This window comes from Eptatretus burgeri, chromosome 18 (assembly GCF_056783735.1).
Source record: "Eptatretus burgeri isolate ZD-2024b chromosome 18, Ebu_testis_v1, whole genome shotgun sequence".
NCBI lineage: Eukaryota > Metazoa > Chordata > Myxini > Myxiniformes > Myxinidae > Eptatretus > Eptatretus burgeri.
The window spans coordinates 12,721,396-12,738,189 of NC_140978.1; the positions used below are offsets into that span (position 1 = coordinate 12,721,396).

Sequence of the window (16,794 nt, forward strand, 5' to 3'; positions counted from 1 at the left end):
ACTATAAGGAGAAAACTTGTCGAAGGGTATATCCACCGTGGGAGATCTCTTAAAGGACAGGAAGAGTGGCGTTCTCTCACCTGAGAAACTCACAGTAAAGGTAAACCTGCAGACAGAGTTCCTTTTGCGATACTCAAGGAGGTTGAAAACTCATTGCCTCCTGATTGTCTGCCGGTATACCTTTGCTGTGACTTACCTGGCTCACCTGGAGAATGCTCGTGAAGCCGATGAAGCTATGCAGGTTTTCCCCCATACTTCCATGGGTTTTTAAAAAAATGAAACCATGTGGATGTGATCTCTCCCAACCACCACCCACATATAATAGCAAGGTCTCTGGTACACCTGGAGTGTCCTTCCTGTGGACCGTCAAGATAGGAAATGTATGCGCTCGTAATCCCGTCACTCCACTCTGTTGCGCTAGTAAATCGGAGGGACACTCCCTGGCGCGAGGTTCTTCTGCCTTCCTTGCCTCTCCAGTCTCCATCCAAGTTGGGAATCTTTTTATCTCTACTCAACACCAAGGATGGTGGGGGGACCGAAGTTGGAGATCGCTTTATGGGGAACTGAATTCTGGAGCTCTCTTCTAACACATCACAAACTTTCCTGGTGGACATTTCTTCATTTTTCCAACACTTTTTATTTTTTTTTTTATTTTCGGTCACCTTGTAAATAAGGAAAGAGTAGATCACGGGATGTCGTTGTTATTTTGGCCTCTGCAAAACTTGCAATGTACAAAACCAGTGTCCACTTCGCCTTTGGACTTCCTCAATGAGAGTGATGCGGTGAAGCATCGGTTTGCATGTCTGACAACTTTTTTATGTTCACGAATCACGTGGATGTTAAACTGGCGGCCCGTCTGCCTGCATTCGTTGGTGGATGTCAAAGAACCCACGGTGTCCTTTTGCGAAGAGTAGGCGACCTATCGCCGGAACGATGGGGCATCAAATTCCAAATTCCTGCCCTGACCTTCAGAAGGCATCAGGAGTCGGTACAGCCGTTCCCTCGGCCAATGATGCTACCCCGCAGCCTTGTGCTGCACACGAACGAAGATGATTTTTTTAAATTCTTCATTTTGTTTGAATCTCTCTCCCTTATCTGGCTTGGTCGTGCTTTCTCTTTAAAAATGCTCTGCATTGTCCACTGCAGTTCAAACCATGGACTTGCAGAGATGAGGAAGCTGAGTGACATGAAACAGGAAACTTATGTCTGCTGAGATTTCCTGTGCCCTGAGCGCAAGCCTCTTCTTCCACTCCGACTACAACGACGACTACCACTACACCTGTTCGATGAAATACAAACAGGATATTCTTTGGAGATCTGTCATAGACAAAGCTCGATCAGTGTCCACTTCGCCCTTGGACTTCCTCGAACCAACCGATGGAATCATTGAGTCTGCGGCGCGAGTCCTCGTCCCTCGAGTTGTCCAAAGACGCAACAGGGTGACCAGGGGCTGCACGCAGACTTGTATGAGATCACGGACCAAGGTGCCGGCGATAGCTCGCCTTGCAATGCAAGGTCAGCCAGCGAAGCATCAATCAGACGGTTTAAATGTGGCCGGGTCCGGGAATCGAACCCTAATTACGCAGTTGGAAGGAAACGATTCTTGCGTTTCCATTGATCGTTTAACAGTTGCACGTTATTCATTCACAAACGGATCAAACAACATTAGTGAGTGTTGTCGGAACATGTCTCTCCCCTTTTTCTCCGAAGGAATAGATTAAACTGAGCTGTCACTGCTCCGGGTGGAATGCAGGGGGAGGGAGGATCGACCAGCGGATGTTGTTGCTGAAAGGTGAGGAGCAGAGGAGGGGAGCGGAGGGGAGGAGGAGGGTTTCCAGACACCCAGGACGTCTCCTCTACCCGCCCCTCAATGTCGCACGATTTGTGTTGCAGGTATCTTTAATTTATAGTTATCGTTCATATCAAGGCAGGTGTTGTCTTAACGATTAAGCTGGCTGTCTTAAAATGTTAGGCTCTTGAGTTTGAAACCCCCTTTGTTGAGCCGTTGAATTAACACCAGGTGGGGTTGACAGCCTGTCATCCTTCCGAGGTTGGCAAAATGAGTACCTGTGTACTGCATCCGTGGCCCAGCATGCCCCCAGAAAATGATGCAACCAGCATCCACAGGCTGTGCATGACAGCGAGCGAGCTATTCCTTTCTCATTTGGTTGTGTCCTTTCTCAGGGAAGCATCCAACATTTTCTCAACAGGGGGATCGTCCATTTGTGCTCCGGTAAGAGGTAACGCAGTGGGAAGAGGAGGTATACTATCGCAGCAACTAACATGAACACAGAGACGCAGTACAGTACAGGATAAAATGTGCTTCTTGAAGAAATCCATCCATTGCCACGTAACTGTGTACTGAGGGAGGCGAGGTCGTCTGACCTCCTGATCGCTGCCACCCCTTCCACAGCATCGAAATCTTCAAGAGAAAGAGGAAGTGGAGCAATGATGGGAGATTTTTCTCGAGGGCAGTCGCTGTGACGCAATCCCGGCAACATCAGGAGGGTGGTGCAGGAGGCACGGCGAGAGATGAGCGGGTGATGGTGCCGTGCTGGTGGCCTAGCGGACCGCAATGGAGCACATCAAGACGCCCAAGGTAGGCGACCCCTTGCCTCGCAGGGTCCTGCGCGATTGACTCCGCATGAGGAGACGCCCACCCACGGCTTGCGGGGGCAGAAGCAGAGCAGGCCTAGACAGGAGCTCCTCCCGGCTCGATGTAACCTTCTGGGACTCGCTGGCTCCCTTTCTCCTCGCGAATTAGAGCGCTATTTCGGACGCGATGCGCAAGGGACCCTTCGCCCTCACGACGCAACGCCGCACGAGATTGTGGGACCGTCGCACGACCTCCTTAGAAGTTGCAACATGGTTCGCAACGAATATTATTCTCAAAACATACCTTGAAATGAAAGAGGGTCCTGCGTTGCATGGAGAGTTGCAGAAATTGCTTTGAGTGAAAGGAATATTAAAGGTAGAAAGGTGTATTTGTGGAGACGTTACACACTCTGCAGTATGGCCAAGGGAGAGGTCCAGGCCCCTTGATCCATTGAATGGATCGGGGCGCGATAGAAGAAAATCAACAGGAGGGGTGAAGGACAAAACCGAGTAGATGGGAGGGTTTGCCATGAGGTCCTTTCGGAGAGGAGAGTGTGAGATTTGTCTGAATTGAAAAACATTCCAACTGCTTGATGAGCTTATGATTTTTTTTATTTATTTATCAACATCTGAAGAGAGGGGAGAGGCTGCTGTCTGACTATCTGAAGGATGAGAGATGTCAGGGCTGAGGGTGGAGTCATCAGCAAGTAGATAAAGGGGATTTTCCATAGAGTCAGAGGGATCATTCATGAAGATCGGGAATAGGACTGGACCCAGAACACTGCCTTGGGGCACTCCAGCCTTGACAGGGAGAAGAGGTGAAAGGAGTCTGTTGAGTGCCCCACACATTGGCTATGAGAGTCGAGGAAGTCAGTTAGCCACGTGTGGAGCTGGTCTTGGATGCAATATCCGAATTGGTGATCTGAGATGAAGCTGTTGGAAAAAAAAGGGAAGGATTTCATATCAACTGTGATGATGGATTCCATGTCCTTGCTGATTGGAAGTAAACTGAAAGGTCTTTAGTTAAGGGGATCATTTTTTTTGCACCTCATTACCCCCACCCATGCCAAGGAAACAGCGGGGTTAAGCAATTGGTTCACTTCTGTCTGTCTGTCTGTCTGTCTGTCTGTCCATCGACAAACGTCAGTTTATGTTCGAGGAACAACTTAATTTGAATTGAATGTTGTATTTTCAACGCAAATCGGAACATGAATTGGAAAATGAACCTGCAGTTTAGCAATATTTTTGTTCTGAATCCGACCTGATCACACATGCACAGAGAGGAGTGAGAAAACATTTTTACTCTCTGCCTGTCTGGGAGTGAATCAAAATTGAAAATAATTCCAAACAGGAAGCTTACTGTTTTAAGGACGTCACAAAGAACACAAACAACAGGCATGAATAACTAATGTATTGTGTTAAATAAAGTGGTGATTAGAGACACTGCGTCAATGGTGGTGAACTTCCGGATTAGTTTATTCATACAATTTAAATTTTACATAAATTAGAACACTGAAGAACACAAATCGCCTTTTTACCGCTTCCGAAAACCTCCAGTTTTGCAGTATTTGGACATATTAAATAAGGCGGTGTGTAAGGCACTGCAAGAATGGCGGTACACTTCCAGAGTAGTTTATTTATATGACATTCAAAATCATTATTTTATTTCAATTGAATTATATATTTAAACACGGCGTGGGTTGAGGTGTTCTATGAACTCTACTTCATGTAATGTCGTGATATTGGCTGATTTCCAAGCAGATGGAAGATGATCTCGGGCAAATGAGAGGGTGAAAATAGCAGAAGTAAGATGTGCAAGAGCAGCAGAGCAGATTTTCGTCACATCCGTGGACTGCACTATCGTCGCATCCACGTAGCGGTGTCGTCACACCCGCGGATGCGACGATCGTGCACTCTGCGGATGCGACGATCGTGCGCTCCACGGATACGACGATACTGCACTCCACGGATGTGACGATAGTGCGCTCCACGGATGCGACAATAGTGCGCTCCGCAGATGCGACGATCATGCGCTCCACGGATGCGATGATAGTGCGCTTCGCGGATGCGACAATAGTGCGCTCCGCGGATGCGACGATAATGCGCTCCACGGATGCGACAATCATGTGCTTGGCAGATCCGACGATAGTGCGCTCCGCGGGTGCAATGATCGTGCGCTTTGCGGATGCAACAAGAGTGCGCTCCGTGGATGCAACGAATGTGCGCTCCATGGATGCAACAATAGTGCGCTCCGCGGATGCGACGATAGTGCGCTCCGCGGGTGCGATGATCGTGCGCTTTGCGGATGCAACAATAGTGCGCACCACGGATGTGACGATAGTGTGCACCGCGGATGCAACGATCGTGCGCACCGCAGGTACTACGATCCTGTGCTCCGTGGATGCGACAATAGTGCGCTCCGCGGATGCAACGATTGTGCGCTCCACGGATGCGATGATAGTGTGCTCAACGGGTGCGACGATCATGCGCTTTGCGGATGCGACGATAGTGCGCTCCACGGATGCAACAATCATGTGCTTGTTGGATCTGACGATAATGCGCTCCGCGGGTGCGATGATCGTGCGCTTTGCAGATGCAACAATAGTGCGTTCCGCGGATGCAACGATTGTGCGCTCCACGGATGCAATGATCGTGCGCTCCGCAGATGCGACGATAGTGCGCTCCACGGGTGCAACGATCATGCGCTTTGCGGATGCGACAATAGTGCGCTCCGTGGATGCGACGATAGTGCGCTCCGTGGCTGCAACGATCGTGCACTCCGCGGATGCAACGATAGTGCGCTCCAAGGATGTGACAATAATGCGCTCCGCGGATGCGACGATAGTGCGCACCACAGGTGCGATGACACCGCTCCGCGGATGCGACGATAGTGCGCGCCGCGGATGTGATGATAGTGCGCTCCACGGATGCGACGACAGTGCGCACCGCGGATGCAACGATCGTGTGCTCCGCGAGTGCTACTATCGTGTGCTCCGTGGATGCGACAATAGTGCGCTCTGCGGATGTGATGATAGTACACTCCACGGATGCGATGACAGTGCGCACCGCGGATGCAACGATCGTGCGCTCCGCGGGTGCTACTATCGTGTGCCTCATGGATGCGACAATAGTGCGCTCTGTGGATGCAACGATTGTGCACTCCACGGATGCGACGATCGTGCGCTCCGCAGATACGACGATCGTGCGCTCCACGGGTGCGACGATCATGCACTTTGCAGATGCGATGATAGTGCGCTCCGCGGGTGCAACGATCGTGCGCTTCGCGGATGCGACAATAGTGCGCTCCGCAGATGCGATGATCGTGCACTCCGTGGATGCGACGATCATGTGCTTTGCGGATGCGACGATAGTGCGCACCGTAGATGCGACGATAGTGCGCTCTGCGGATGCGACGATAGTGCGCTCCGCGGATGCGATGATCGTGTGCTCCGTGGATGCGACGATAGTGCGCTCCGCAGATGCAATTTTTGTGCGCTTCGCGGATGCGGCAATAGTGCGCTCCGCGGGTGCGACGATTGTGTGCTCCGTGGATGCGACAATCGTGTGCTCCGCGGATGCGACAATAGTGCGCTCCACGGATGCGACGATAGTGCGCTCCGTGAATGCAACGATCGTGTGCTCCGTGGATGCAACAATAGTGCACTCTGCGGATGCGACGATTGTGCGCTCCGCGGATGCGACGATAGTGCGCTCCACAGGTGCAACGATTATGCGCTTTATGGATGCGACGATAGTGCGCTCCGTGGATGCAACGATCGTGTGCTCCGCAGATGCGACGATAATGCACACCGCGGATCTGACGATAGTGCACTCCGCAGATGCGATGATCGTGCGCTTCGCGGATGTGACGATCATGTGCTCCGTGGATGGAACAATAGGGCGCTCTGCGGATGCGATGATTGTGTGCTCCGTGGATGCGACAATATTGTGTACTCCACGGATGCGACGATAATGCGCTCCGTGGATGCGACGATAGTGCGCTCCGTGGCTGCAACGATCGTGCACTCCGCGGATGCGTCGATAGTGCGCTCCAAGGATGCGACAATAATGCGCTCTGCGGATGCGACGATAGTGCGCACCACAGGTGCGATGACACCGCTCTGCGGATGCGACAATAGTGCGCGCCGCGGATGTGATGATAGTGCGCTCCACGGTTGCAACGATCGTGCGCTCCGCAGATGGAACGATGGTGCCCTCCGCGGATGCGACAATCATGCACATCCGCTACCAGACAGGCAGACAGAGTAAACATGTTATCTCACTCCTCTCTGTGCTTGTGCGATCAGGATGGATTCAGAACAAAATTACTTCTAAACTGCAGGTTCATTTTCTAATTCATGTTCCGATTTGTGTTGAAAATACAACATTCAATTCAAATTAAGTTGTTCCTCGAACACAAACTGACCTTTGTCGATGGACAGACAGACAGACATGAAAGAATTGCTCAACCCCGCTGTTTGCTTCGCATGGGTGGGGATAATGAGGTGCAAAAATGGTCCCCTGAACTAAAGACCTTTCATCTTGCTTCCAATCACCAGCAACGAGATGGAATCCATCATCACAGTTGATATGATATCCTTCCCTTTTTTTCCAACAGCTTCATCTCAGATCACCAACTCGGATTCAGACCAAGTCACTCTACCTTGGAATGCTGCTCATACTCTTCCAACAATGGATGGAGGCTCTCAATTTTAGAAATGAGTTCAGGGCCTTCTCTCTCAACATTGAGATCATCGCGTCCGCCGAGTGCACGATCGTCGCATCCACAGAGCGCATGAGCGTCGCATCCGTAGAGCCACGGTCGTCACATCCCCGGAGCGCACGATTGTCACATCCCCGCAGCGCACGATCCTCACATCCCCGGAGCGCACCATCGTCGCATCCGTGGAGCGCACGATCATCACATCCCCGGAGCGCACGATCATCACATCCGTGGAGTACACTATCGTCGCATCCACAGAGCGCACGTCGTCGCATCCACAGAGCGCACGATCGTCGCATCCACAGAGCGCAGGATCGTCACATCCCTGGAGCGCACGATCGTCACATCCCCTGCGCGCACGATCATCACATCCCCTGAGCGCACGATCGTCGCATCCTCGGAGCGCATGATCGTCGCATCCAGAGAGCGCATGATCGTCACATCCCTGGAGCACACGATCGCCACATCCCCGGAGCGCACGATCGTCACATCCCCGGAGCGCACGATCATCACATCCGTGGAGTGCACTATCGTCGCATCCACAGAGCGCACGTCGTCGCATCCACAGAGCGCACGATCGTCGCATCCACAGAGCGCATGATCGTCACATCCCTGGAGCGCACGATCGTCACATCCCCGGAGCGCACTATCGTCACATCCCCGGAGCACACGATCATCGCATCCCCGGAGCGCATGATCGTCGCATCCAGAGAGCGCATGATCGTTGCATCCCCGGAGCGCACGATCGTCACATCCCCGGAGCGCACGATCGTCACATCCATGGAGCGCATGATCGTCGCATCCATGGAGCGCATGATCGTCGCATCCATGGAGCGCACGATCGTCACATCCCCGGAGCACACAATCGTTGCATCCGAGGAGCACATGATCGTCACATCCCCGGAGCACATGATTGTCACATCCACAGAGCGCACGATCGTCACATCCCCGGAGCGCACGATCGTCACATCCCCGGAGCGCACGATCGTCACATCCCTGGAGCGCACAATGGTCACATCTGTGGAGCGCACGATCGTCACATCCGTGGAGCGCACGATCGTCACATCCATGGAGCGAACTATCGTCACATCCGTGGAGCGCACGATCGTCACATCCGTGGAGCGCACGATCGTCACATCCCCGGAGCGCACGATCGTCGCATCCACAGAGTGCACGATCGTCGCATCCACAGAGTGCACGATCGCCACATCCCCGGAGCGCACGATTGCCACATCCCCGGAGCGCACGATCGTCACATCCCCGGAGCTCACGATCGCCACATCCCCGGAGCTCACGATCGCCACATCCCCGGAGCGCACGATCGTTGCATCCGCTGACCGCACGATCGTTGCATCCGCTGACCGCACGATCGTTGCATCTGCTGACCGCACGATAGTTGTATCAGCAGAGCTTAGAAGCCATGCACGTCATTGTACATAATGGTGTTTGTGTTGAATGGTGTGATGCAGGTGGAGGGTGTACAGTTATTGCACAGCTCACCTGGCAGGCCCGTCCCTCTGGGGACCATGTATCTGACGGCTACTCACATTATCTTCACATCGGACACCAGTCGGTCTGACCCCAACTGCCCTCAGGAAACCTGGGTATTTCACTCTCATTTTCCTTTTTTCAACAGATGACATTGTTTTTCCCAGCATACATCTTTTCTTTGTGTTTCTGCTAATTCTGCGAAAATCCTACTCTCTCTTTCTCTTTGTGCCCTCATATCAGAAATCCTTCATCAAAATGCATCATTATCCTTCATAGCTTAATTGTAACCTCAGTTCTCTGACCTTTAGATGCTGTTTTTTTTTAATAAGCACAACTATTTTCTCGTTGTTCTTTCAATACTTTTGAGGTACAGAAGGAATGTGGACAGTTTCCGGTGTGCTCACGTGTACGCTGTCTGGTTTCATGATTGATCTGTGGTGAGGTCCATTCTCACTATGATGGCCGTTTTGATGCTGTGCAAGCAGTGGCCTCTGCAACCGTGGAGTGTGATGTCCTTTAACGGAGACATTGAGCTGGTAGTCCCATCTGCTGGCATACTATTTGTTGATGTAGGGATCCTATGGTGCAATTCAAATTTTTTTTGGCACTTTTGGCTCGTGAGAATAGGGGAGCGTGGAAACATCTGAATTACAAATTCCTTGCATAATTACCTGAACCATAACAGCAGCTTGAAGTTTCCCACTTTGGAGTGGTAAAGTCCATGATTAGTAATCCTACTGCAGTCCTCCTACCTGTGGTGCCCACAGACTAAATAAAAGTGCAGGCACAACACGCCATGATATATGCAGGGATGTGAGGAGTTTTAGGGTGTGTATGTGTGGAAGGACTGTGTTGGCGTGCACAGTTATTGCTAACAAAGAAAAGTGAATGCATGGTGTGCTATCACATTTTATTGTACACACAAATAAAGCAACTTGATGTTGATGAGCAAAAAGGAAAATGTTAAGTTTACTGTTACTTTTAGAGAGTCCAGCGTATCATGACTACATTGATTCTGGGACTAGCTTGACTGAATTACGAGGAATGGCCAAAGTAGCCAGGGCTCGACTCATTACATTACGAGGGAATGTAACGGAGATTTTTAAGATAATGAAGGGGAGAGACAAAATAAGTGTGGAAAAGTTTTTCAGCAGAATAGACATAGCGTGAGAGTCAATAAGAAAGGAAAGTAACACCAAATTGAAGGCAAGGGTCTTTCACTCAGAGAATGGTTAATGCATGGAATGGTCTCCCTGCCTGGTGTTGGCTTAATGGATAGGGTGGTGGGATAGGGATAGAGAGTTCAAATCCCACTAGGCTGTTGAATTAATACCAGGTGGGGTTGACTGCCTGTTATCCTTCCGAAGTCAGCAAAATGAGTGCCTGCATGCTGGTATCCTGTGTCGGAGTGGCGACCCGTCCAGGATTGTGTCCAATAGCCAAGGAGACTGCTTTGGCAGCAACAATGCTCTGAACAGAGTATGGTCCCAATGGATGGATGGTGTCCCTGGAAGTGTAGTGGCAGCTCAAACTGGAATTAGTTAGGAACCAAGAATCATTGGGGTAGAGAGGTCCCTGAACATTGGCAGAAATTTGTGGACATGGGCCGAATGACCTCCTCCTGCATTTACTCACAGTACTTTGTATTTCCTTGTGTATCCTTTACAGTGGCTATGTGAGTAACTTCAACAATGTTGTTCACACAGGGCAGCGATTGCTGTCATCGTCCCTGACAACTACTTGGAATTTAATTGCACAACATGTTTATTTTATTGAGAGAATTAGGAGCTGGTCCAACACTTGGAATAGGTCTTTCAACCCCGATAAATCCCACACATTCACCCTGTCTCTCCAAAAGGATCTTCCGGTAAACCCTCTCACCGACTTCCGAAACAAACCACTTGGAGAGGTTAAGTCACTCAAAGTTTTGGGTCTCACCATCGGCGATGATCTTTCTTGTGCAGATCATATTGTTGCGGGCCAGGGTCCAGTGGCGAGAACGACCACGTGGTGGGCGAAGTTACGTCGTCTCCCACCAGACTCCCGGAATTGTAGGCCATCACTCACGGATAATTCCGTGACGCGGCGGGTCACTTAACCGACCGTGGACGCCAATACTTCCACCGCGTGGCATAGGTTCTTTTTGTCTGGAATCAATTTACCTCTGGAATCTGGAAAATCAATAATTTATCAAACCACACGGTTTCGACAACCGGGGAACCACGCCCTCAGTACGCCTTGCTCGAACCAGATCACTCTACCAACGACCAACTACCAACTACCTTTCTGGTTCAGACGCAGCCGAGCAGACCTGCCAAGAACGTTGTTTCCTATTAGTAAGATAGTCTTTAAACCATTCAAGAGCACAACCTCTAACATCATAAAAATCAAGTTTGGAGAGAAGAATATTAATAAGATCAATCGTATCAAAGGCTTTGGACAAGTAAATAAAAACATCAGTGGTATACAATGTCAGAGAGGGAATTTGAAATTAAATCTGTCATGTGAATAAGAGCCATATCTGTAGAGTGATCACGACAAAATCCAAACTGCTGATCAAAAATAATGTTAAAATGAAAAAGTAGATTTTTTTTTTGCGTGCTGTTTGTTTCGTCAGGTTCTCTTTATCTATTATTTGGACTTATATGAAGGTCTGTTCACATGTAGATCAAATTTATGCAGAAATAAAGAAAATTCTAAAGGGTTCACAAACGTTTTCTCACCACTGAACGTATACAAAATTAAAATTACGAAAAACATAGGGGTAAAAGCTCAGGGGTTCGCCCCATACATGGACCATGTGAGAAACCAATATCAGCTGAGTGGGGAGGGGCTAAGTGCATCATGGATACTAGTGGGGGCCGAAGGTATAAAACGCATCTCGGGCTGAGTGAGGGGTAAGACATGGGAGCCTCACTGCGGAGCTCGGCACCACGGTTCCTCCACAGGACAAGCAGCCACTTATGGTCATGTGCCTACCCAAGCAAGCTACGCCCACTCTCTGTTCCTCATGTTAGCTCTGTTCCACGGCCTGAGACTGTTCCTGAACAAGCCGTGTCTCCACTTTGGACTTGCTACGTCCTGCCGGGTGCAGCCGCCTGCATTCACTCTTGTGGAATTCTATCTATCGTCTGTCCACTGAGGAATGTCTGAGGCCCAGTGTGTCAACACACTTTAAAACCACTTGGTTTCTAGGTGAATTTGAGTGTTTGGATCACTAGTTTAATTATACATGTCTGTTAAAGGACAGATTGTGTTTGGGCGGATAGCACCCAATACTCGGACTGTGCCTGCGTCTGGCGATTTCACTCAGGAGCTATTAGAGTAACGGATGAATGGCACCGATCAGCACGATGCATCAATTGGCTCAGTGGTTCCATTGGAGGACGGTATCGTATCGTGGCAAAAAGGCCTGAGATCTGACTGGGAATGTCAAAATCAGTTGGCCGCCACGACCGTTTTGTTGCGGTTCATCAGGATTCGGACCAGGCAACCGGACAAACCTGATGGCTGTAACAGTGCATTCCTTGGTTTGCTGTACCGGCAAACACTTCAGAATTCCTGTTCCATTTCAATTTGTCATCAATCATTGTATGTCCAAATACTTGTTCAGTATTAAGAAAATTGATATTCCCTCCCACCATCATTTCTAAAATGATGACTCCTTAAATAATGACTTCCTAAATTAAATAAAAATGACTTCCAGGATACTACAATAAACGGTTGCAAGTATTCAGCAATTCAGGTTATAATTCTTTAAAAGGACAACAGACAATTTTTTTTCATATCCTAGTGTTTGAACTCAATTATATTTGAATAGTGACAATTTAAACAGTTTTTTGTGTTCTCAGAAAATCAAGATAGTTTCCCCTGTTTCAAGATGCTGAGAGTTCCAAAATATCAGTTGAAAAACTTATGCTTCCTGAAGGAACAATAACATATCCTGTACACATACAGTACAGTATATAGATTGCCAATTCCTATCCAAATTGTTGCTTTGGAGATGTGTATCAACTTTCTCCACTACAATTCCACTATTTCAAAATATCCAAATCGTCAACTGTTCAAACGTAAATCGAACAAACTCCACTTTTATTACCTGTTGGGGGACACAAGTCAGAAATTAGAACAGTCCACCACAAATCCCTGCTTCTCATGTAATTTTCTGGAACCCACACCAGGATTTCTAGCTTGAATAACTAGGTAACCAACCGCAATTGCCTTTAGAAAGCCCCGGTCTGCTATCTTGAAAAAATAATTTCCTTGAGTACAGTGTCACACTTCACTTTTGGAAAAATGCATATTGCATCAAGCTGAGTTGTTTCCCTCAAAGTTTATTCTATTTATTTAATAATTTGATAATGCGTCAGGGTGAACACCATGACGCTGTCTTCTAGTCATGATTTAATTTGGACAAGGCACATAGATGCATTCTGTAGAAAGAGAAAGGGATAGGCATTGAGACTGAACCTCTTATAATGTACTAAGCTGCTCATTGTGACAAGAGGCTGATATATTTTGATCATGTGGGTATGGAATGATGTAGTACAATGGCTGTTATACTATTGAAAATGCTGACAAAATGAAGAATTGAGAAGGGTGTGGATGGGCTGAGGAAATTGCATGATGTCGTCTGTGTTTTCTCTGTGCAGTTGGCACATACTCACATCGCCTCAGTTCAGCGGCAACCACGTTATGCTGGCGGGTTTCCACTTGTCATCTACTGCAAGACGTTTCGTGTTCTGCACCTACTTATTCCACATGAGTCTGATTGCCAAGACGTCATGTTGTCCTTGACCAAGCTGATGCAGCCTGGTAAGATGGATTCATGAGCATCACTTGTTGGTTCTCTGAGCTGGGTCGTGTTTTACTGTCGCGGATAAAAGTCAGACGGGATTCGGTAGAGCACATACCACCCCCGGGCTGAATGGTTTACGTTTTGTATCCCACAATTTTGGGTTTATTTCAAGCAATAAGTCACTAGTTCTGTTCCTTACCGTTTTGTGCTTCCCACTCACACCCCTCTTATCTCCTGCTCCCTTTGTTATATGTTCTGTATGTTAGTTTTTATACGAGCCTCGACATTGCATACAAAAGAACCAAAAAACTGATAGGCCGGATTTGGATCCAGACCTTGACCAAAATCGAATCATGTTGTTCTTGTCACCGACCCAACTCATCCACCAAGATTTGTCATTATCCATCCACACTGTTTTGAAATATCCTGTTATATATTCTTTTTGACCCCATCTCTCAATGGTGAATAATTACTGAGAATTTTAAAAAAAATAAATTCTCGTATCAAGATCCGGTTCTTCACCAAAATCAAATCAAGTCATCCTTTAGGCCTGTCACATTTGCCACGGCGGCCGTGGGGTCTCCAAAATCTACGGCCACTAGCAATTATAGGACGGCCGCAGTATTTCCACAGTCACACAATGTCGCAGTCACATATGTTTTTTTTTGGGGAGCCGTACGGCATATTTAGAAATTGTGTAGACCCAAAACGTGGGGTTGCCGTACGGTCTTTGATTTGATGTCGCACGGTGAACTAAAGGGGGCCCTGCGGTGGCCATAGAATTTTCAAGGCAGACGCAAGGTAGCCTCAAAGTGCCCGCAAGGCGACCGCAGGGGGGCCCTAAGGCGAACATGCGGCCAGACGGACGGTAACGAGTGGGTTCATTTTTTAATTTTTTTTTCCAGTTTTTTTTTCGGCTTGTCGAATTGCTACGGCGAACGTAGAAATGAAAAAAAGTTATAACTCCACGTTATAATTCCACGGCGACCCCTACGGCCTGTAAAATATAGCCAAACGGCGTAGGGCCAAGCTGAGGCCACCGCAGAAACTCTTTGGCCGCCGCATGTTTCTGTCAATGCAGAGGGCGTACGGCCGGCGTATCCTCGCCGTAGAGCAAATGTGACTTAGGCCTTACTCACACAACACTTCCACCAAATTTCGTTTGAATCAGTCCATAACGTTTTCAGACATCCTGCTCACAGACAGACAGACAGACAGACAGACATAAAGGCAGGGATGAAAACTTGACTTCCATCCACCTTCATTTGCGGAGGTAACTATATAACCTCTGTCGGAGGTAATGGCGGAGGTAATGTGGTGGAGGTAATGAAACAGCTCATTAATGTTCTACGATAGGGCTCTTTAAGTATTGTCCTACTCATGCCCGTGCAGTGGAGCAGTGAAAACACGGACTTTACACAGAAAATCGTGAAAACCAAAATACACAGCAGTGGAATAAAAATACAATCATATGGTGCAGTAATTGGCAGGGTGGAGAAGTTCTGGGGCAGCAAGGTGAGATGTGGTGGGGGTGGCAGGGTACGATGTGGTGAGGGTGGCAAGACCTGTTGGGGGGGGGGAGGGGATAGCAGGTCACTTGTTCAGGCCTACAGGATGTGTAGTGGGAAAATATGTGGGGGTGGATAGGGGGGAGGTACATATATGAAAGGGTTAACGGCCATTTACCCGCACTTGCCGCAGATTGCTTTTCCCTTCTGTATCTCAAGCTCTGTAAAGTAAAGGCAGAACAGGTTGAAGGGAAGGATTGTTGAAATCATGCAGGAAAGTAGTGCTGTAGAATTGCACAAGGGGACATGGGTCAAAAATTTGTGAGCCAAACAGAAAGGTCATGGGTGGGAAGAGAAGAAGAAATTGTGTGATGCTGTGTTTGGAAAGGACAGAAAAGGAAGAATACGTTTTTGAAGCTTATATTTAATAGAAGCTTTGATTTCAAGTAATAAGTCACTCATTCTGTAAGCAAGTAATAAATGAGACAGACATAATGAGAAGGAAAAGGAATAAAGAAAGAGGAATGACAGAGCAGAACTAGAGGGGGAGCACTCGGTAGAGTGCAAAACCTCCGCCGCCAATACTGCTGGGTCACTTAAGTGAACCTGATATCCTATTCATTGTAGGTCAAAACGCATCAGATTCTACTGAACCACGATTGAATAAACTAAACTAGATCGACGCGCATGTAGAAATGCCAAAAAAAAAAATCGAAATTTTTTTGAAAAAAAGGTGCAAAATTTGTTTTTTTTTATCTCTAACAATTTTTTTTTGGGGTTGGAAATCACTTAAAACATGTAGAAATGCAAAAAAAATTTCAAATATTTTTCAAATAAAATCGAATTTTTTTTGAAAAAAAGTTGCAAAATTTTGTTTTTTTTTCTCTAACAAATTTATTTTTTTTGGTTTGAAATCACTTAAAACATGTAGAAATGCAAAAACAAAAATTCAAATATTTTTTCAAAATGGCCGCCATAGCGGCCATATTATACTTTGGACCAAGTCCAAAATCTAATGGCATGATCCTTGGACCATACCTAATCCCCCCACCAAGTTTCGTCGAAATCCGTCCAGGAGTTTTTCCGTAATACTGTTCACAAACAAACAAACAAACAAAAAAACAGACAGGGGTGAAAACAGTAACCTCCGTCCATCTTCGATGGCGGAGGTTAACTAGAACGGCATGAAGTAGAGAACATACCTCCACCAGGCTGAACAGTTTATGTTTTCTATTTTACTGATAGACCGGATTTGGATCCGGACCAGAACCAAAATATAATCAGCTTTGTCTTGTCACCTAACCAACTCATCCACCAAGTTTTATCATCACCCGTCCACAACTTTTTGAAATATTATGCTATATACAAGTTTTTGCCCATCTCTCAATTGTGAAGAAACGCATTATACATTCTCGAATCTGGATCTGGATCTTCACTAAAATCTAATCAATTCATTCTTGTCACACACCCAACATTTCCACCAAGTTTCATCCTATTCTGTCAAAAACTTTTTGAAATATAATTCTATACATCATTTTGAACCTATCTTTCAATGGTGACGAATCACTCAAAAAAAAAAAATTCAATTCTCGTACCTGGACCTGATATCCTATTCATTGTAGGTAATTCACCAAAATTGAATCGATTCATCTTTATCACATACCCAACCTGTCCACCAA

The 16,794-nt window shown here is 47.6% G+C and overlaps 1 protein-coding gene across 1 annotated transcript in view; it reads left to right on the top strand.

Annotated features, from left to right (window-relative positions):
• Positions 1-2,273: 2,273 nt before the first annotated feature.
• The window catches only part of LOC147008628 (phosphatidylinositol-3,5-bisphosphate 3-phosphatase MTMR8-like), a 53,941-nt gene continuing 39,420 nt past the window's right edge, over positions 2,274-16,794 (top strand). Inside the window, exons 1-3 of the mRNA XM_085864486.1 lie at positions 2,274-2,599; positions 8,788-8,922; positions 13,462-13,624. Coding sequence (XP_085720612.1) covers positions 2,576-2,599; positions 8,788-8,922; positions 13,462-13,624 — 322 coding nt within the window. The 5' untranslated portion in view covers positions 2,274-2,575. The remainder of the gene's footprint in view (positions 2,600-8,787; positions 8,923-13,461; positions 13,625-16,794) is intronic.